The sequence below is a fragment of the Haliotis asinina genome, chromosome 3 (assembly GCF_037392515.1).
Source record: "Haliotis asinina isolate JCU_RB_2024 chromosome 3, JCU_Hal_asi_v2, whole genome shotgun sequence".
NCBI classification, from domain to species: domain Eukaryota; kingdom Metazoa; phylum Mollusca; class Gastropoda; order Lepetellida; family Haliotidae; genus Haliotis; species Haliotis asinina.
Window position 1 is genome coordinate 36169528 of NC_090282.1, and position 22436 is coordinate 36191963.

Below are 22436 nucleotides of genomic sequence, written 5' to 3' on the forward strand. Positions count from 1 at the left end.
AGTCTTTCTATGTTGGATGACAGACGGGTTTGTCAACATAGCGATATAATGAGGATGTTATAACGAGGCAGTGCGCTTCCTAAACCCCGACCCTTCAATAGAAGGACACGAGGGTCTTCCGAGAACAACAAGCACACACATTCTATGAGGAAATAGCGGGACTTTGTGTAGCATGTATTGATGCGCAGTGATATAGTCCGGAGTGTGTTTGCTTATAACTACTCCCCTTAATATTTACCACACATTAGTTGGATGCGGTCGGGAACCTGTAAACAAGTGAAGTCGAGGTGACCTTGTTAAACCGTTGCACTTGTACTGAAGGGGTCTGAATCTGTGGGTGAGACATTAACTGAAAAATGGAATACACAAAGAAGTGGATAATATGGAGCTTCGTAATCGCAGCCTCCGTATCTGCAACATCCGGTTTCCAAGGTTACGGTAAGTATATAAGCTAGCTGCATCAGAGGTGCACCTTCACAGTAGCAACAGCTTAATTAAGTTTAGGGGAAGGTTTGGAATACATTCTAGTTCTGTTTACGAGGCACGTTTCCATTTTCCATTGAAAGACATCACAAAAAATGAGTTACTCATAAAACGTAATCTGATTTATAACAAAAATTAGTTCAAATACTTATCTATCGGGAAATTTATAAGACCTAAATATTATATTACATAATTCTTGTTATTATGAAATAAAAAGTAAAGTGTTTAACATGAAACAGTTTCCATTTTCAAACGAAATTAATGAAAAGTAGTCGATTGTACGATTCCGACAATGTCATGAGCAAACATTCAAATAGTGATGACTCCACATGTTTACGAAAAGATAAAATAGATATTTTCAGTACAATTTTCCTTATTGGAAGAATACCGTAGCATTTGTACGTAGTTGTGTCGAGTGAGTGAGTGAGTGAATACAAATTTACACCACATAGGCAACACTGCAGCTCCATGGCGATGAATACACTTTAATCATTAATAAGTTTTAAATATCTTTCGACAAAGGACTGTAAAACATTAACGTATACACAGCCGTTTTAGTTTTAGCATAGAACAAATCTGAGCAAAATTTTGAATAAAATATATATGTAATACGAAAAGTCATTTTTCCTAGCCGCTAATCCAGGTATATGAGGTTCAGTGACCGGAAGGGATTATTTGTACTACAGCCAATCTGCTGTGCCTCGACAGCCTCACAGTTTCACAGATATAAAATCACGCTGAGAGTTTAGGAGTGAGTGAGTGAGTTGGATTATACGTTACTTTTAGCAATGTTCCAGCAATAGTCTTAAGGAAATCAGAAATGGGCTTCACATACTGTACCCATATGGGGAGCCGAACCCTGGCCTCCCACAGGCGAACCACTAGGCTATCCACCCCCTCAGAAAAAAATGACCGTGGAACCTGTTGTGTATGTGGTTCAGAAGCAGCGATAAACGGAACCGGAAACTGATGTCATGTGTCAACCGAGCCTGACCACCTGGGCCCTTATTCTCGAAGTGTTCGTAGCCCTAAGAATTCTTAACTTTGATCGTAGCCAATGTGTTAAGAATGGACTTAAGAAGTTCATAGGGCTACGAACGTTTCGAGAATAGCTAGCCTGATCCCGTTCAGAAGTGTTTCAGTAGCAGCGATAAACGAACGGGAAACTGAGGACATGTGTCAACCAAGCCTGACCGCCTGACCCCGTTAGTCGCTTCTTACAAGCTTGTGTTGGTGAAGACCAATTCTAACCCGGGTCTTCACGCATCGATGAGAATTCAGTGGTAAAATTGGTAATTTCAGGTATTATTGACCATAAGTCAAAGGTAATATTAGTACTTTTAGGTAACATTGACAACAATTAGAAGGAAATATTAGGTAATATTAGCTATGTGTTTCACTATTATGAGTTTCAAAATAGCCTGCACTTACGAGTAGCCATGATAAACTTTGGAGACCACTGGTTCAGTATTATACCCAACAACCACTACTGGCTGTGTTGTAGAGGTAACTTAATGGATTGGTGGTCGCTACAGGTGACCTTGTGGAGTGCGTATTACCGAAGCCCGAGGGATTGCTACTGAACATATCCATCACTTGACTGACAGGTCCAGTCTCGATTATCTCCAGACTGCTGTCATATTGCTGTGATTGTGCTCAGTGCCGCCTCTAAACAACGAAGAAACAAAAACTGTCATGAAAATAGATAGGTCATTGAGTGTGACAGTTTCATAGGAGGTGATGTCAGAGATTGTGAGTTCGGTTTTAGATATACTGAACAACAAAAGAAACGCAACTCCGGTGTTTTGAAGAATAGATGAATTTAATATTTTCGAAACTTGCGTTTCTTTTGCTGTTCAGTATAGTTTTAGCAATGAGACATATCAGATAACACCATCACCCTGGGCCTTGGATATTAGTAACGTGCATTCATGTGTTAAGTGTCCCGGCAGCAAAGCTTTAACAGTCGTAGATGACGTTTACGTGAGACAATATGTAATTGCGTTTGACGTCGCGTCGGACGTTACCTCCCTCGTGAATTTATGCACAATCACGAAACATTAAGGTAAAAAGGATAAAACATCACTTCATCAAAGCCCGGTGAAGACGTTCTTCCCATCTGTTGAATGTGCAAACACCGTGGCTGGTGGGGCGTGTGCTTGCTAGGGAGAATGATGCTGGTATACAATACAAGCATAACCTGTCCATCCAGCTATGTGCACGGGAAGCTTGTTCGTGTTCAAGGGTCAAGTCCTGACTACAGTCCTAAACGTATTTTATGTCCTTATTTTGATACGCGTCGTTCTCAATATTTGCCGAGACAAAATCGCACTTGTAGAACGTTCATAAAGATATCCTGCAGGTCATTAAGATAGGACGCGCGGATTTCAACTTTTACATCTGACCATAAATTGGTAATATGTGTAAATTTATCATTTTAATCCTGAAAATTGAGTACTGGTCATCTTTGTAATACATGCATGTAATTTACAAACAGAACAATTTATTGTAATCTAAATAGAAACAATTTGCTACATCTGATTGACGAAGAAAATATTTATAGTTATCAAATTTAACAATTTGAAAATGTCTATTAAATAGTTAGGGACACATACAGTTTATTCAATATCTTCCCAAGATCGGTAGGTGATAAATCATTACATGTCCATAACAGGCGAGTCCGATGTTTTGTGCTTGAAAGAATAGAAATTCGATGTGTTTTTTAAAACAATGCGTGGATGTCGCCACAAAGTGCTGTCCATGCAAACTATAGTATGAGCTTTGGTATAACTTTTTACAGACATTCTGTGTTCTTGTGCATATTGTGTTTGTGGTCAACAAGTGTCTTTGGTGGAATATTTGGTATTTACATCTATATGTTTCCTTCATTTCTACCTCTTTGGAAGATTATTAATTTATGTTGTGCGGTGATTGTGCGTTATACCAGTTGTTGATGCAGTTACAGACTAAGGGCCCATTCACACAGCAGCCTCCTTAAGAAGTGAGGTATGTCTATTGTCTAACAATCTTACATGTCTCTGTCGCCGGACCATATGACGTACGTCTATTTTCGTCGGGGTATTAGGATTAGACCCGAAAACGTACATTTGAAACTGATTGGTCCTGAGTATTTAACTAAGTAATCGAAGATGAACAAGATCGTAATGTATTTTTTGTGACAGATACGGTAAATGACTGCAACATCACTCTGCAAGCAGGGACTATACCCCGTCTTCTGTTTAATCCAGGCAAGGGTACTTCGGGGTAAGTACCACATCGCTGGATGGAAGGATCCGGGAGCGTTGTCATGTTATGTGGCTACATTGGATTGTTGTAAAAATGTTGTTGTTTTTTAATATACACATCGTGGATTCTGGTTCCACGCAATCAAAGAATATTCTTTAATATATGGAATGAGTAAGTTGGATTGCCTGGCGCTTCGAATACATTTCCAGTTATATCGTGCATATATTTTGAAAGCAGTTTTGAATGTAACGTTAGTTCGGATCATAATGCCGTGACACTACTGACGTCGACGCAGCATCTGAGCTACATTCGTAAATGTGATTTAAGTATGTTACCCAGCTACACTATATCATGCACAAGGTACAGCATGCTTTTACAATCATGTTTATTCAGAACCTCTCGCTGCTGGTGGCGGATAGAGTCGACGGACCCTGACAACCGCGTCGTCCTTGACACCTTGGCTCTAAGGGTGAAAAACGCAAGTGAATGCGAAGTGGCAAAAGTCAGAGTATTTAACGGTTTGAATTTATACAACAGTGATATTTTTTAAATAAACAATGTACTTTTAACTGATATTTTGAACAATGTAGTTTATACTGATACCATTGTCGGTAAACAGTGTACTCAACGGGTTTATATTGGTACTATTGTACAATAAACACTGCAACGGTTTGTACCGATGTCTTAAAGCTGAGCCTTACTGCTCAGTGCACAATGTCCAAACATATCCTACAGTAATTCCAAACCAAATACGAGCGAGTTGCTAATGGTTCTGCCTGTACATTCAACACTGAATTTGTTGTGTATTTTTCATTTTGTTTGTTTACGTCATCCAAGCAATATTCCTCCCGCAATACGACGGCGGCCAACATATACACAATTATTAATACACACAATCCAGTCATTAATATATTGAACAACACTCCATACTGTCGGAGTATGCAAGCAACCTATTCAGCAAGCCAAACCAGAGCCATTACCATCACTAGACAATACGAGGGACTAATTGCAAACAGGATTCCCCACCGTTTCCACTGAAATGGCCCATTACGAGTAAATGATAGTAGTGAGGGGATGGGACCCACATTCCATCCTTCCATCCATCCATGCCTAGAAGGATGAACACCTCAAAAGAACACCTTAAATCTGCAAGACCTTGTCTATATAAATGCATGTGTTCCATTGAATGTATATAGCTGACTAGCCGTGCAATATCTGTAATATAGGACCCACACTTACACGCCCGGTCCGGAGCTGGTGTGGAAATGGTGAGAAAAGACTACTCTACACAGAAAATGGCGCTTTTTACATTGCTGCTGACCCATCGTACTACGAAAGATTTCTCTTCAAATTTTACCAAGAAAAAGGTAAATAAATGATCGTATACTGCATTTGATATCGTACAAAATACTAAATGATGATCAACGTTACGTTATTACAACGAGCTGTAGCAGGTTGATATTAAATATTTTGTGGCAGTAATGTGATGTTTCATAGTAATAGCTACCGTAAGATGAAGAATTGTCTGAGGCATTGAAAACGGGGTTATCTCCCCACCTTTCCCTGCTTTCTCTGCCTCATTATTATGGCCTCAGACCACAATTATTTTCCTTGTTTGCTATGTACTGTCCACCATAATTAATATCGGCCGTTCTCCTGTTGCATGCTGACCAGCCTGCCTCTTGTCAAAATGGTCACCGGAAGTGTCCTTGAACAGCCTTGAACTTGGGGTCAAATCATAGAAAGCTGAAATCAATGTCATGTGCAGAATGTGGACCAAAAAGTTCGATGAAGTACAATGTCTGAGTTTTCATTTAGGCTGTCACAAGTCACCCTGAGAAATTTATATCAGTGTGCTTTAGTTACCTACTTATAATTACAGGTTTTCTTCTACCCATGCTTGGCATACGAGTCATCTAAGTCATCTATGGGCAGCCTTGGCCACTTGGACAAATGGGTCATACCCTGCCACTATTTTTTTTTCTTTTACGATCCGACCAAGAACGCGCCAAATCGTTGTGCCAAATATCATTCCTATTAATGATATTTATCCTTTTAATATTTTTTGGATTACTGTCTGGAGCGTGAAATAAGGTGCAAACATACCTGTAGCATCTGTATGTGTGTTTCAGTTACAGAAGAGTCCGAGAGTATCCAGCTTACTGCTACTACCACAGAGTCAGTGCTAGAGTCTCCTGGTTTTCCCAAGTTCTGCTACAAGTAAGAATTGCTCTCCATGACCAAATGTCGAGTCTAAAGTACTGTCAGAAATAGGAGAAACTGTTTTAGGCTGTTGATGTGTATCCCTAAAATTTACACAGCTGCAAACAGGATATGTCGAAATAATTTACTTTAACCTTACTGGGCATTCAGAGCGATGCGTATCAGGTTATCCAGAAAAGCATGTCTACTCGAAAAATCGGGTAAACCTTAGAAAAAATACGACTAGCTGCTGAAAACAACTGGGGACATCTCAAAGATATTTTGTTGATTTTTCATGCGTGTTGAATATGTCTCATCTATTGATTATCATCTTAGGTTGCTTTCTTTCATAAGGTTTATGTTGAGATATCTAAAAGAGTATGATACCTGATACCTAATGAAAAGTATTGAAGTAAATGTATCATAATACATGTATCATGACCACCAGAAGATCAACAAGACTAGATATTATTTGTAAACTCCTATGACATGCCGCATACTTCCACACTTTAATTCCCTTGAGGGATTTTCATAATTATATTAACTGACATCTCTATCCCCCGAGTCCTAGTTTTGCTTTTGAGATGACCTCTCGTACCTGTTTCTTTTTATAGTGATGGTGAGAGTCCATGGTAGCTACATCCATAATAATTTCAGCAGGAAGGTTATTTTTACGTCAGCTATTGTTTATAATGAAGCTAAGCTTAAATTCAGAATGGGAACTTAAAATGTGCCCTATTAATGCAATGTCGTCGAACATTAATTTGCATAAAGCCATGATCTCTTCCAAACAAGTCGCTTTGGACTGCATTGTTCATTTCTGCACTAATCTCTCCTCAGTAGGGTCCTTTTATTACGCTGCCTATCTCCCTACCACTACCGAACTTAGTTTAACAAATATTTCACACTTTCACATACCAACTACACCAACTGTAGACATAAATGTGAAGAAACGTTTTTTTCCTGCTCCCGACATTACTTTAATAACTAAAATCTAACCACTGGTCCATTTTAGCGATTTTCCTTACTGAGTGGTCGGTTGAACTAGATGACGTCACCTTGCTTCACCGGTGAAACATTTACGATATGGTGTTAACGAGTGTTCATGGCATGGTGTTCATGAAGTGGTTGTACGTCATGGGAACAAGAGGATGACTTCTGAGAAGTGTTCCTACAAAGTGGACATTCTAAATGTTCTTTTTTCATAATCGTTGAAGGGATAAAAACAGTTGCCGCTAACTGCGATTGTATGGTCCAAAACACGATATGAGTATGTTTCACTTGCAATATTCCAGCAATATCAATGCAGAGGACACCAGAAATGGTCTTCACACATTGTAAACTTTTGGGGAATTGAACTGAGTCTTTATAGTGACGAGGTATTGAATTCATTACCATCACATGACCACTTCTTACATGTTCCATTTGTAGCCATTATATCATACGAAAATAACTTATTAGCTCCGTTTGATATTCATTGGGGAATTTGTTTGTGATTGCAACGTTTGACTGTAAGAAATTTGGCAAGATCGGCAGTTTGGTATGAGAGGTAGCACATTGGTAGGGACACTCTTTCAATGATCTGTTTCTACACACCTGTATGCCTCAACCCCCTGTCATTATTTCCAGTGATACTGACAGAACGTATATGATTACAACCGAGAACCAAGATGACTACATCGCATTGGAAACAGATACCTTCAGTCTCTTCCATAATTACTCCAACCAGGGAGATGATTTTCTGTCAGTAACGCAAGGTATGCAACGCTTTAATAGTTCTTGTTTCCGCTTGATGGCGGAGCAACGCTTTCAGTAGTCAAGTTTTAGCTTATCTGTTGCACGTGCAACATACGTTATATTTGGGATTACACTTTCTTAGGAAACTACAGAGATTGAATCCCATCCGGGATTCGAACCCACACTCTCAGAATCAAAAACCTAATCGCCAAAAACTCAAAGTCAGCCGCCTAACCCGCCTAGCCATCGGGACAGTCTCGGACTTGGACTCAACCCCTAAAAGTACTAGAATCTGTACTTTATTAAGAAAGTGTTATCCCTGATATAACATATTACATTCGACCACTTTCTGAATGGGATTGAGTAATCATGTCTATTACACATATTACAACACTTACACGGACAGAAATGTCTGTAGAATTGTTGAACCACTTTGTGTCAACGTGAAATTATGAGTCGTCACCATTTTGAGGCATCCTCTTTTCAAGATAATATTATGGACCACACTAGGATTCAAATATACGCATTGTCTCTTTAGGCGAATTGTCTCTGGGGAGGTATTTCGGCACGAACGGCCCCGTCATCCAGACAACAAATAGCAATGTGACTCTCCATTTCAAGACAGGGCGTAAAAGTTCATTCCACCGACGACCTGGCTTCAGACTTAGATACAGGGCTGTCAAAGGTAAACATAGGATGAGCTGTGTTTCTAATAACGTTGTCACCCGAGAAAGTCATTTTTTAATTCCGTGTGATCAGACATCATACATATGTGTATATGACGGGAACAATCAAAAGAACACCACTTCATCGCAGTGTTTCTTTGTTTGTCCTGAGATTTTCATCCACAACACAATGCAAAACGAACATCAGAGACCGCGCTCTTAAAGTCCCTCTCCTTTGGATTATATTTGGAGTAAAGCGAGCACTTCAAACAAATCTTGAAAAAAAAACACATTCTTTCTTCACAACGAGGTCGTTCATTCACAGATCATGGATTTTCAATGAAAAATAATAGGCAGAAAATACATTGTTTAGCTCCAATCTCGTTCTTCTGTGTGTTCCAGTTATGTTTGAACATTTGGGCGAAATGTACATTGGTGTTGAAAATATTTTTAATCCTTATTTCATCATATTTGTTTTCATTACAGGCGAGAATACGGTGCCGGTAATAGGAACAGTCGACTCTTTTGCTGGGGTGGGCTATAAGTACCTCCGTGTACCCGATGCCATAGGGCTTTCCCCCGTCCAGTACGTACAATAGAAAACTCACTGTCTGTAAGCAGATACAATAGAGTCGTAAAAAATTCTTCTTCTAAAATACCTTCGTTGTTATCTACATGTGTCCAGAGAACAATACATCAACCATACATTTATGAAAAATTCGTTACATGCTACAGATAGATTTAGTCATTCTTTGTGCTTTCAACAACTTTTGTTTTCATTCATTAAATCGGTTACTTGTGAAGGAACTTGGTGCAATCATAAACACTTCATGAAATATAGGCATGTGTGAACAAGGCGTGAACGGCTAATCTACCTGCTGTTAGTCCCACTGTATAGTGCATGCCTCATCTAAGATACCATGGAGCAGTTTATCATTTCCCCTTCTCTATTTGTGGACTGCAAGCTGGCAAATACCGGGGGAAGGGGTAACATCAAGTATCCTCTTTGAATGCCATTTAGCATTAGGGTCGGTGGGGTAACTTCGTGGTTAAAGCGAAGACTCGGGTTCGATTCCACACATGGGTACATTAGCCCATGACGCTGTGTCCTCTTCACTACAGAGGCATGCCAAAGAGTTTTGTTATATGTGTAACTAATTAAGGTCATGTTTGGGATGCACGTATCCAATATTTGCATGTTTTTCAATAATTATGCCAAAGAAACGTAATTATAATTCATTTGACTTTAGTATCAAAGCACCGACCATCTGCTATACGGGAATCGGCTAAAACTTATGGAGCATTGGAGCGGTTGAACGTCAAATGAACAGTTATAAAACAGAGCTAATCAAGTTCATTTTCCTCTTTCTAATCGTAGAAACATGGACTTCATTTGGACCGTGCGAAAACCAAGAACGGGCCCAGAGTATACGATCCGATTAACAGTTTTCTACCCAGAGACAGAAAAATTCTGCCGCGGTGACCTACTGGAGGTCTATGATGGTACTTTGAACACTGACACAGTTTTCTCTCAGGCTTAAAGATATGTAAAAAACGCTTTAAAATAATTGATAAATGTAACAATTACATTTCGATTGGGAAAATGACTGACAGAATTTTGTCAGACCACATGCAGAGTTTGCCCATCTTTATTTTCAGGTCATCGTAATGAATCTACACTCATTCCAAATCAGCACTGTTCAATTCGAGGACCAGAATTTCAAGGATATGAGCCAAATATGACGATTTATCTCCGATATGACGGATCGTTCAGTCCGAAAGATGTTAGAATTCGGTACTTTTTAACCAAAGGTATGTGCCGTGTGTTCCAGAAGTGAAATACTGTGACTGGATATCTGCCTCAAGTGTCGTTATACAAAACACTGTCCATGATTCCATTTGCAGATCACTACCCATGTGGAAGAAACTTCACAGCTGATGACTCATTTCAGTCAATCCTGTCGCTGGGATATTACGCACTAGATTATGACACGTAAGTGCCGTTATGACAGCATCAGATTGGTACAATACTCCTGGGTGAGTGAGTGAGTGTATTTTTACATCAGACTCAGCAATATTCCAGCTATATGGCGGCGGTCTGTAACCAGATGATCAACAGCATGAGCATCAATCTTCTCAACTTGGGAACTGATGAAATGTGTCCAGCAAGTCTAGCCTGACGACTCGATCCCGTTAGTTGCCCCCTACGACAAGCATAGTCACCTTTTGTGGCAAGCACCTATTCTACCCCGGATCTTCACGGGTAGGTACAGTTTCTGTATCCAATAACCTGTAGCTGCACACTTTTCTGCACCACCATTGAGTGCTGATCGGGAGGTTTCACCCCTTCCTAGTTTGTCATACAGACCCTGAAACAACTATATCCAAGAAAGTTCGTGTGGCAATTCTAGATTTCTGAAAAGGAAGAACGTTTCAGGGCTCCTTTTCAATATATTACATGTTTTTATTATGAGTATTTCTTCTGTAAAACATGGTCATTTTAGAGTCTAGTTGTTAGTCCATCCCATCCCCTACCTCACCACCACTCTTCTCTCTCTCACACACACACGTTCACACAGACGCACACGCAGACGCACACGCAGACGCACATACTTTCCAGTTGGTGGGTCTCACCTTTCTTCTTTCGTACTTGTTCAGTTTCCAGACTGGCCTAAGTTGACCATTTGTCTTGTGCTCCAGGAATCTAGACTGCGTGTACCATATAGAAGCTCCTGAAGACCATCGAGTACTTGTCACAAGCCAAGACGGGTCTATGTCACTTGAAGACTCGTTGTTCTGTCGCAAAGATTATGTCCTTATTGCTGACGGTGAGTGAAAGGAAGAGTGAGTGTGATTTTACATCACCGTTAAGTGCCAGCACGATTAAAGCTATGATGTGACTTGTGACTGGTTGGACCAGGAGCACCAACTTGTGTTCTTGTGTTCAGTGTGTGAAATAGTTTTCAGATTGTGCATACCAGTCTGGACACCACTAGCTATGTCTGGACGTCACTAGACCACAGAGAAATCACTAGCCCAAAGTTCGAATGTTGAAAACATTTTGTTGTAGCAAAAGATTACAAAAAGGTAAAACACCATAATTTACCAGGTCATACTTTTGTATGATTTAAAAGTGTATTATGACTTAACAAGACGGAGAGAGTGATATAAAACATCCTACAAAAGTACGGGATGTTCCATTTTGCGTCCATACCACAAGCCAGTGCTAAAAAGTAATATATACCCATACACATGAAACATTTCCGAATGAATGGAACAAATTGTCACGTTTTCCCTTGATTTCATCACGTTTCCTCCTTGGCTTCATCATTTGCCTTTATCAATCCTGTAAATCCAATATGCCCATGAAAATTCACTGGCCAGTCGGGCTACAGACTGTGGAGATAAACTGGCCCGATTGGATTTTTACTAGCCATGGACTTGTGGGCCAGTGGCTATTTCGCACACCGCTTTTGTTGTCTGGTATCACACGAGGAAATGGTTATAGACAACAGCTCCTCATACTAATCCCAGTATATGTACATGGTGAACATTCTGCTAAGTATGGGTGAGTGAGTGGGTTTGGTTTTACACGGAGCTGCTGCAATATTACAACAAAATATCTGCCTGGGGCTTCACACAGTGAAACCATGTGAGAAATCGAGCCCGGCTTTCGGCGTGAGGCGGTGGGAGAGCCTAGTGGTTAAAGCGTTCGTCCGTCACGACGAAGACCTGGGTTCGATTTCCAAGACGAGTACAATATGTGTTCCCCGCCGTAATATTGCTGGAATTTTGCTAAAAGCGGCGTAATCCCCCTCACTCGTTTTCGGCGGGACTTACCTGTAAGACCACCCCACCTCACTTGAAAAATGTCATCGTTTCCCACTTGATCACACTATCACATGAGAACTGTTTTCATTAACGGCCACCGGATGCTCACATATCATTCTAAAATTACCCTATGACATATTCCCGGGGAAACTGCATATTATTTGAAATGGAGGGCTGGTAAAGGTCAAATACGCTATTGTTTAACAATAGGAGCAGTACGTTTAATATGAAATTGAAACCTTTAAAAAAACACCAACCAGGCTCATTACGAGCCAACCGGTTGTTTCATAGTACTCGTTAATCTTGTACGTCTTTATCTGGATTGTTCTCTTACCACTGACAGATAACCAAATTAGACTGACATATTTTCGTATTTTAGAGTACTGTACTGTATATCAATCGCATGTTCACACAAAAAGATCTGAAAGTAAAACGCAAAGCGTAATAAGCGGCCACCCCCAAACTATCTTCAGGTCCAGACGCTAACAGCAGCGTTGTGAACAAAGTCTGTGGTACAGATTTCCTCGTATACACTAGCACTGGACGTTTCTTAACCATCGTCTTCCACTCAGATGAGGGTGTTGTTGGAGGAGGTTTCAGGTGGAACTTCAGAGCCGTCAAGCCAAACGGTAGGCAGCCTTATCAATGTTGTAGAGAGTCCATGTTTACATCATTTTCATGAACGTAGGAAGTAATCAAATCTACAAATAACTTTTGGGTTACGCAGTTATCAATCTTTGTGTCAGGCGATTTATTGCAACATGGTGATATATGAACATTAATAGTCAGCATCCCGATCCACAAAGCCTTCGTAATGTTACGACCTACCGTAACTCTTACGAATGGCATAAATCTCCGAACGTTCATCCTCGACAGTCTCAAGGGGATACGTCCCGATAAATCTCCACTGGTAAAACGTATACCATGGGCACTATCGGGGATTAACGTTCTTACAATTATGCCATTCGTAAGGGTTACGGTAGGTCGTAACGTTAGGAACGGGATCCTGATCTATGGTATACGCTCCACTAGTGGAGATTTATCGGAACGTATACCCTGGATAATATCGGGAATGACGAACGTCTTGACTGTAACGTTCCTTGTTGGTAATTAAGTACTACAACTTACGGGCTTTCAGATAATTCGTGCAGAAAAGCTGTTTAACACGTGTGTATAACACGCAACTATACCACGGACTTTTCTGATGGCGTTTGTGAAAATTTCACTCATTTAAGAAAGTGCAAATCTTCAAAGCGTGAGAAAGAGTAAGGTTTGTTTCTAACCCTGTGACCATATCTGATATATCTATTTTCTCAGTTCACTATTTCCAAATTGGGCCCCTTTTTCTACCTCGACCCTTTTTATTAGAAGTTGTCATTTTTATCTTTCAAACTTCTTTGATACATTGTGAAGTATGAGTGTAATTGCCTCGGTTGAGTGACTAGTGTACATGTCTTGCGTATCACAAGTGACGTAAATGTCAGACCAACAAAATAACTTGTTGGAACGCTGTTCGAAATTAGACCTTTTTCATCTTGGTATACGAATTTTACAAAACCGTGGGATCCCGATTTAAGACGTCCAAATATGCTGTGATCTAAAAGTGTCGATTGGATAAAATGAAAAAGAAGAACCTGATTTCTTTTGTTTGCTTCGCTGTCTGTACAGGGACTTAGGAACTGCACTTTGTCAAACGACACGACCTGTATTTTCTGTTGAAAAAAACCCGCAAGAACGGGTGTTTATAACTCTTTCTGATCGTGTTCAACAATGCTCCACAGCTATGTATACCTGAGAGGTATTACCCTCAGAGATACCTTCAATTAAGAAAAATCATGTATGTTAACAATTTTCATGTCACCTTGCAGTTCTCACGTATGGTGTAGAAAACACTTGGAGTTGAATGACCGTATTATAAACTATAGTTGGCAATTATATTTAAGCAAATTGTAACGATTATTGGCCGTTTTCTCCAATTGCATACTGAAATATATTGAGCACGCTCTACAACTTCCAGTAAATATCACTTTTATTTCATGATGACGTTCAGTGATGATATCCTTAGATTTCGATATTTAGCCTCTGGATTTTATCTACATGAAATGTCATTCTTTTTCCTACATTATAAACTTAATCATAAATAGATATAATAATTTCGAAGACATAACTGATTCAATCAAGTTTTTTCAACCATGTTATTATTGTAAAAATATACAAAAAGGTGGCTAATGATAGAAATAAATGTATTTATACTGTTCAATCAAGTATGCTAAGTGCGGCAACGTTATATGTAATAAATACACGCACACACGTATGTGTATCTATGTGTTTGTGTCTGTGTCTGTGTGTGGCATTTTTACATCTTACGGATATCTTTCTCATTGTCTCCACCTAGAAACATGTCCGAAACAGTCCCTGAATGCTCTGGACACAAATCTGACCATCATATCTCCACTGTATCCGCTGAACTACCCATCGTGAGTACCTATACGTTCAGACAGGACAACGGCCATGGGTTTGTTGTGATACACTTAAAGGAAAGGACGCAACTCTGTACATTATTATACACCTGTTCATACCACTGAGAAAGAATTCTCGTCCACAAAAGTATCGTTCAATATTGTGATAATGTCAAATGATTGTCTTTTCATATGTCGCCAAGCAATTAGAAATAATTATTTAAAGTGAATTATGTGTAAGCGTGAGCATATTCACAAACGCATGTCAAAGCAGAGAAGACCTGAAAACCTGTAAGGAAAAATAAGAACATCAGTATGCGTAAGAATTGTCTCTGTATCACGTTTTAGTCCTATGGAAACCTGGGACTTAGTCAAATAGTTTCGACGCTGTTTTAAGTCATATCAGAAAGAGCATCTGCGTGTTCAATTGGACTAAAAAAGTTTCACTGGAACTACGGAGTATGGAACGAAAGGGTGTGTATGGGAAGTGCAGTCTTGTCTATGGGTCTTTTGTCGGTTTCAATCTTCATCCAAAGACATAATGCAAAACGTATGGGTTGGTTTAACACCTGCAAAACAATTTTCTCCAGAAACACTGACTGTATATGGGACCTGACCGCCCCCCAAGGCTATTTCGTCTTTGTGGATGTGGAGGAATCGTCAGTGGAGACATCGACTGATTGCACAAAGGATTATGTGGAGGCTTTTGATGGTACCACAATCGTTACATATACTGACCAGCGAAAAACCCCGCAACTCTGCTTGTTTTTCAAGTTATAGAAATCATAAATATAAACGCTTACCGTCGTGAAATTTCAATGTTTTCGAAAATTGCGTTTCTTTTGCTGTTCAGTATATCTGTACAAAAGACCTTATTATGAATGTGTATTAACATCCATGTAGTATTAGCCACTACGTGTTTATACCTGTATATGGATTTGACCAATAACAAATCGGTCAAATACCACAGTGATAATATATCAACAGCTCTGTATTGACAATAAATCATTTTGCCATTTATACCACACGTGACCACACACATATAAAATTTACCTAAATTAACAACTGAATTCTTTGAACGGCATTTAGCTGTGATACACGCGAAGTACTAACAACTAGTCTCTGAAAATGAGCATGTTTTACAGAATAATAGTTCATAATAAAAAAAGATGTAAAAAGGAGCCCTGGGGCTTTCTTCATTTTCAAAAACTGTGGAAAACTAGACTTGCCATATAATCTAGACTTGCATATTCTCACAGGGTCTGCATGACACACTAATAAAGGCAAGAATTGATGGATGTCAATTTCTTTATTATGATGAACAAGACATTTCGGGGTATATTCTAACTCCTTCGTCACACCGTGTTCACGGTAAAGAAGCTGTTATTCACACGTTCCTGCCCACAGATTAACCTTTGCTAGGCCTGCCACAGAAAACTTCCCCACTGAGCAGGAAAACGCGCGAAAGTCCACATTAATCGTGGAAATAGCAACATAAACATCATAGGTCGCTAATGAAGCAGTATACAGGGTTACTTTAAATCGCTAAAGCTGCATAAAAAAAACAATAGCCAGCACTCAGGACTTCATGCATGCGCACATGGAAGAGGACATTTCGACCGCATGTTGCCATTTTCCATTCTGAACAAAAGTTACATTCCCTTCTTAAAGTGTTTCTGCTGTGTTCTCTGGCATTTACCATCATACGTGTGTGCACACTTCTTTAGTTTACTTTCCATTCGCATGAAATGGTTGACAGTAATTACTTCGACACATTCAATACTTTTTCTATGCGGGGCGATTCACGGCTGCTCGCACATTGACAGCGGGATAGTAAAGCGCATGAGCAACAGAGGCTTGCTGATACAGATATGTTGCAGTTTTTACTGTTTCGGTAGAGAGATAATATGTTTAATTTGCGATATCCTCAATTAATGTGGCCTTTTCTGTGTTTGTCTGCACACTGGGAAAGTTTTAATTGAAAGGCCTGATTGTTAGACGATCAATGCTATTATTTTCCTGAAACTTATATACAAATTATAACAATACTAACAATATTTTCTGTTAGGTCGTAATATTTCTGCTACATTTTTGGCGCCATTTCCAATGATTCAGTAAATGATAAATATATCGATGATGACACATTCGAAGACGCTTGCATACACAGGTAACCTTGCAAATAATAAACTCTGCTGTTTTCTCATTGTTACATAATTGTCATTAACTGTTTTTACAGGCCCCAGTCTATATAACGAAGCAAATTCGAGAATTATCCGATGGTGTGGAGTTGAACACCCTTCCTTCCAAAGTTCTGGAATATTTATGACACTTGTCTTCCATAGTGATGATGTCACATCCGGTTCTGGGTTTAAACTTTCATACTCAGCTCGTCCGAAACTAGTAAACCGTAAGTGATTACAGATTGAACCTCCGATTATTGTCCTCTCATCCTACGGTCACGTAAAATGTGTACATTGCACTTAAACTGTAAAATATCCCACACCCGTCAAAAAGACACTACTTCGGGTATGAAACATAAGATATTGAACTCTTACTTGAGATATGAACTATCATACACTGAACACCACTTGAAATATATATATTGAACACTGTTGGAGATGTATGCCGTCAGATATTGAACACTAAGTGAGATATGGACCATCAGATACATACCAACAGTCTTCTGGCACTTCAAGAGAAACACTACCGGAGATATGAAAGGTACAACATCCAACATCAAATTCATTTGTAAATAAAACACCCCCAGAATGATACTACTTCAGGTATGAAATATCAGATATTGGACACTTCTAGGTACATAAAGCCTGAAATATGGGGCATGGTGGGCGAGCTGGCTAAGGCGCCAGGCTAGTGATCCAGCGAGGTTTCGGTTTCGGGATCGAGCCCACCTGTGACCGGGTGTAAAAACCTTGGAGTCAGCTCTGTGTGCAGACTCTTTCAGTGTTGTCACAACCCCTAGTGAACAGTACACAACCATGTGCACTTAAAAGAACCTACGAATCCGTTGGTATATGACCAGATGGTGGCCACATGAACACGTGCACACACCTAGTTGCAGGTACAGCAACGTGCAGTAAACTTGGACAAAGTGCTGTGACTATGTGTCCCAGTCCACCCAGCTGTCAATTGGATACCTCGTTAGGATGAGAGAGCCACAATAAACTCGGTGCGCCTAGTGGCAGCAAGAGTTGTATACTCCCCAGGGAGTTGAGATTGAAATACGATGTGCTGTTGAGATTGACATCCGGCGATCGAGGGAAAAATACCAGTGCCTTGAGCATGCACTAGTGCATGGATATGTGCGCTATATAAATATCCAATCTAATATCTAATCTAATACTGAACGCTACATGCGACACGAGCAATCAGATATGAAACACTTTCTGAGATATGAACCATCCGCTACTGAACACTTCTGGAGACACAAACCATCGGCAGCTGAACATTTCTAGAGATATTAACCATCAGATACTGAACACTATCTGAGATATGAACCATCAGACATTTGAAAAATATCAGATTCTTGAGACATACCGATTTAGTTACTGAACACTTCAGGACATAAATGCCATAAGATAGTTATGTGTTCTTGAGACATTAACCCGCAAATACTGATTCTTTTTCACTTCTTTCAGCTCTGTCGGAGACGTCCAATCATTACAACTTTGGGATGGTTGTCGGTATAGTGGTTGGTGTGCTTGTATTAGCTGCCATTATCGCAGCTGGTATTGTAATCTACAGGAGAAGGAGGTCCAGAAACATGAACGTGTCCTGAACTTGCAGGTTTTAGTCATAGAAGTGGAGAATGAGCTCAATCACGGTAGTTCTTCGGAGGATCAAAGGCATTCCTGTTTATCAGACTTCTTCATACTGTGTTATATGAGAGGGCGATTCACCCAATTCCACAATTCCCATGCGTCGACGTATATTTACGTATTAATTACGATACTAGTCAATTATGGCACAAGGTTTGACAGGCACTTCATTTGATCATTCTCTGCGTTTGACTTCGTGTATTTACGTATTAATTAAGACACTAGTCAGACACGGCACATGGTTTGGCAGGCACCTCGTTTACTAATACTCTGCGGTAAACATTTTATATTTACATAATTTTACTAGCCAATTACCTCATCATATTTGACGGGCACCCCATTTGATAATACTCTGTAGTCAACGCATTTACTTAATAATTAAGATACTAGTCAATTACGGCATAATGTTTGACAGACACCTCTATCTATAATTATGTTTTGTGGACGTTTTATATTTACATAACACTTGCGATACTTGTCAGTTACCGCATAATATCTGACAGGCATCTCATTTGATAATTCTGTTTCGCTGACACTCTTTGTCCACGAATTAATAACGATGCTAGTCAGTGACGGCATAAGGTTTGACGGCACCTTCGGATAATTCTCTGCGACTGACATTCTATGTTTGCATATTAATTACGATACTAGTCGATTACGGTGTAATGTTTGAAAAGCATCTGATTTGATAATTCTCTTTTGCTGATGCTTTTTATCTACGTTTTCATGACGGTGCTAGTCAATTACACAAGTTTGACAGGCACTTTTTTACTGGATACATCAGTCGTTTATATGCCTACTTCCAGAAATTCAATATCGTGAACCGCAAGGTCAAACAATGGTATGGAGGCTATCAAGGGATGTTTTCAGATATAGAAGAAAGGATCATACTATGCTGACGACGTATAAGGTCATTTTAACAAGGTGTCATTATACAGAAGACAAATTTCTTCCAGATTCAAAGCATAAACAAATTGAACACGTCACAATTTACGTCTTAAATAGTCAGGAAACCTTCCCCACTGTGGCCTATTTCCGAAAAAGGATTTGACATGAATACATACTAAGATTTGAAAAGAACGGAAAAACTCACCTGTTTACGATTGCTAAAAATGTTGAGGTTGTAAATGAATGAATGTATGTTTATAGGCATCACGATTGAGAGAGTTTACTTTTACACTGCACTCCAGCTATATAGCGGCGATATTTACATAATCGAGTCTGGACCAGATTATCGAGTGATCAACATATGAACATCTATTTACGCAACTGGGATACGATGACATGTGTCAAGCAAGTCAGCTAGCCTGACCACCTGTTAGTCGCCGTTTACGACAAGCGTGGGTTACTGAAGACCATTTCTAACCCGGGTCTTCGTGGGCGATAAGTATCATAACACAAAATATTTGAGTGTGACAAAACTGACAGTATGGGTCATAATACTCAGCAGTCACATGTGTTTGCGAACTTACGAACATAATTACGTGCTGCATTCATAGAATGAAATCAGCACAAGAGGCATCATAATGACTGCGAGAAGAATGAGATATTTTGCACACAGGGGACTACATGTAGACATGGGCATACAAAGTCATGGAAAAGCATACGTTAAAACTTAAAAGTACCATTGTTGATTTATTTGTTTCCAAATTTCCACCCTCTGTGAAAGATATAAGCATGGCAAAAAAACCCAGTGTTTCCATTGTATTGAGAAGAGATTACGAATTTCTGGGATATTTCTTTTATATATTATTTGTACTAAACATACCATCAAAGCCAGTGTGTGTGTTGTCATTTACACATATTCCAGCTGTATGACTACGGATCCAGATATTCAAGCACAGTGGCATCCAGTCCACTAAATCGACGAGTCTAACGTTCAGATCTCGGGATGTGTGTGCAAAGAAATTTGTATCGGGAAATATTTGTAGACACTTTAGGGCATAAAGGGGTTCTGCAATACTCATACCTGGAAGACTGCTGTCTCACACGCACGGGATGTTGATTTTAACACAGATTACTAGTTTTGATAAGCTCGACAATGACGACAAAGAGTATGTACGTATATTTTTAATTGTTTACATGCGTCGTAATTCTCATTTTATTGTTTTAAAAGTGAGCGATCAGTTTTCCACCTATTTCACGTTACGGTGTGTAAAAATGTATGTCAGAAGAAATCCCAAATTAATGTTAACTATGTTTCATGAAACCCGAGTGCATGGAAATGCTGCCTACAAACCAACAAATTAGAATGATGCGTGATTCTGGCCAACAGTCATTGAGTTCTGTCGTATCCAAGGGACGCAACTCTGAGCAGCGAATTTCAGCTCAGCTCGACTTATCGCACTTAGTCACTCGTGCTCCCGATGTTCTCGGAATGTATTTGTGAAACGGCATTTGTCCGTTCAGGTCTTTATCCAAACGTTCGTCATGGAAACCATCTATGTTCAGTGTGTTACACATTGATGTTTTCGTTCAAAGCACTGTGAATTAAATACTGCAGCACATATAGCCATTCTGTCCTTAATTCTTGTCTGTACTCAGTGCGCTCCAGTGCGGTATAGGCATTGACAGACAGTCAGATATAGTTCCGAGGAAATCCGAAGCACCGCAGACTTTTACAGCACAAGGGGAGACAACTCTGGTTAGAGTCCTGTGTTGGTTTAAAAGTTCAGCTCAAACATGACTCTTTTTACGTTTATGCCTTTAAAGGTTTCGATCAACCATGACTCTTTTTTCATTGATGCACTAACAAAATGGAACCTTAAGCAATGGGTGACGATGAAATTTCGGGACTTTGGGTTAAAACGCTTTAACCTTTTATACAAAAGAGAAAAAGTATCTTTAAAGAGACCTCTGTGAAAGAAATCCTGGGAATTTGATCGTATTCACATGATCAGTGTATCTGGCCGACATTTTGAGCGAGCGATTATTTTAAGCCACCGGGACACAAGCAATAGACTTTACACGCTGGACAAACATGGGAAATCAGAACCGGGCTTGTGCGTGGCGAACGACCGCTCCGAGCACAAGGCTATCCGAACGAATTGAGGCAAGGTTTCGTTCATTTGTAGTTGAAGAGCTCATTCGCCACACTTAACACGTTTGTGTGATATCCGACATGGGTACAACGTCTGAAATATATTTCTAATGGCCACTGTCATGATTACAACCACAGAAACATTCTCTCTCCCATTAGCACAGCATCCGAAAGCTGTGTCAGGTCAAAATTGGAAAATCTTCAACGCGAGCCATTAAGGGGACACAACTCTGAATCGACTAACAGCTAACTTTTCTGTCTTCTCGTGCTGGAGTTTCCTTTCAGTTCCAGCCTCCATTTCGAATTAGATATTCCTACTTCATGTGGAAATGAACGATAGATTAAAAAATGAAAATTTGACTTGTTTCGGTGTTCTCTTTGAAAAAGTATTATCACTGAAACATTCTTTTGTAAGTTCATGTACTTACTATGACATAAACTGTATGCCGGTATTATTGCATGCTATTAAAATCAAATTTTAACTTTCTTAAGATAAGCATTAAATAAAGACATATTTTGAAGCACACATGTAACTAGAACATTGTGTGGTACAATATTAACAAAGCTGAACGCTACTATGCGATAGATATAATGTTATAGGTGTCATCTATATATTGAGAGCACAGTAATATAGGTCAAACTAGTATTCATCTAACACAATACATACTAATGTTCCTACTTAATGTTATTTATCAAATAATTACGTTTGTCGAAATAATTTATTAAAGATACAACAAAACTCATTACCTGCGACCTGTGTAATATCCTACAATAACTGTTCATATATGTACAAGCATAAACACTTCAATAAATCCTTTGTTGCGGGGCAATAATTTTATACAAAGCTTTCCTCAAAGGAAAACGAAAGGACCTGTAATGTTCGTTATCTTAGATACATCAGGGCTAAGGTGCCATAACAGGGAGCGTAAATCTCAGC

The 22436-nt window shown here is 39.5% G+C and overlaps 1 protein-coding gene across 1 annotated transcript; it reads left to right on the forward strand.

Annotated features, from left to right (window-relative positions):
• The first annotated feature begins 99 nt into the window (after positions 1-99).
• On the forward strand, positions 100-20966 carry LOC137277895 (cubilin-like). The gene is made up of 17 exons (XM_067809886.1): positions 100-438; positions 3666-3747; positions 4123-4247; positions 4956-5096; positions 5868-5949; positions 7561-7688; positions 8207-8353; positions 8820-8919; positions 9712-9836; positions 9993-10145; positions 10239-10326; positions 11034-11161; positions 12638-12793; positions 14560-14641; positions 15214-15335; positions 16860-17030; positions 18280-20966. Exons 1-17 carry the CDS (start codon positions 357-359, stop codon positions 18417-18419), a joined length of 2052 nt encoding a protein of 683 aa, XP_067665987.1. The 5' UTR covers positions 100-356; the 3' UTR covers positions 18420-20966.
• Positions 20967-22436: the final 1470 nt, after the last annotated feature.

Excerpts from the sequence above, each read along its gene's own strand:
- LOC137277895 (XM_067809886.1), top strand. The coding sequence starts at position 357 with ATGGAATACACAAAGAAGTGGATAATATGGAGCTTCGTAATCGCAGCC. Across the intron at positions 5,950-7,560 it reads TTTCCCAAGTTCTGCTACAA|TGATACTGACAGAACGTATA; the intron begins GTAAGAATTGCT and ends CATTATTTCCAG. Across the intron at positions 12,794-14,559 it reads CAGAGCCGTCAAGCCAAACG|AAACATGTCCGAAACAGTCC; the intron begins GTAGGCAGCCTT and ends GTCTCCACCTAG.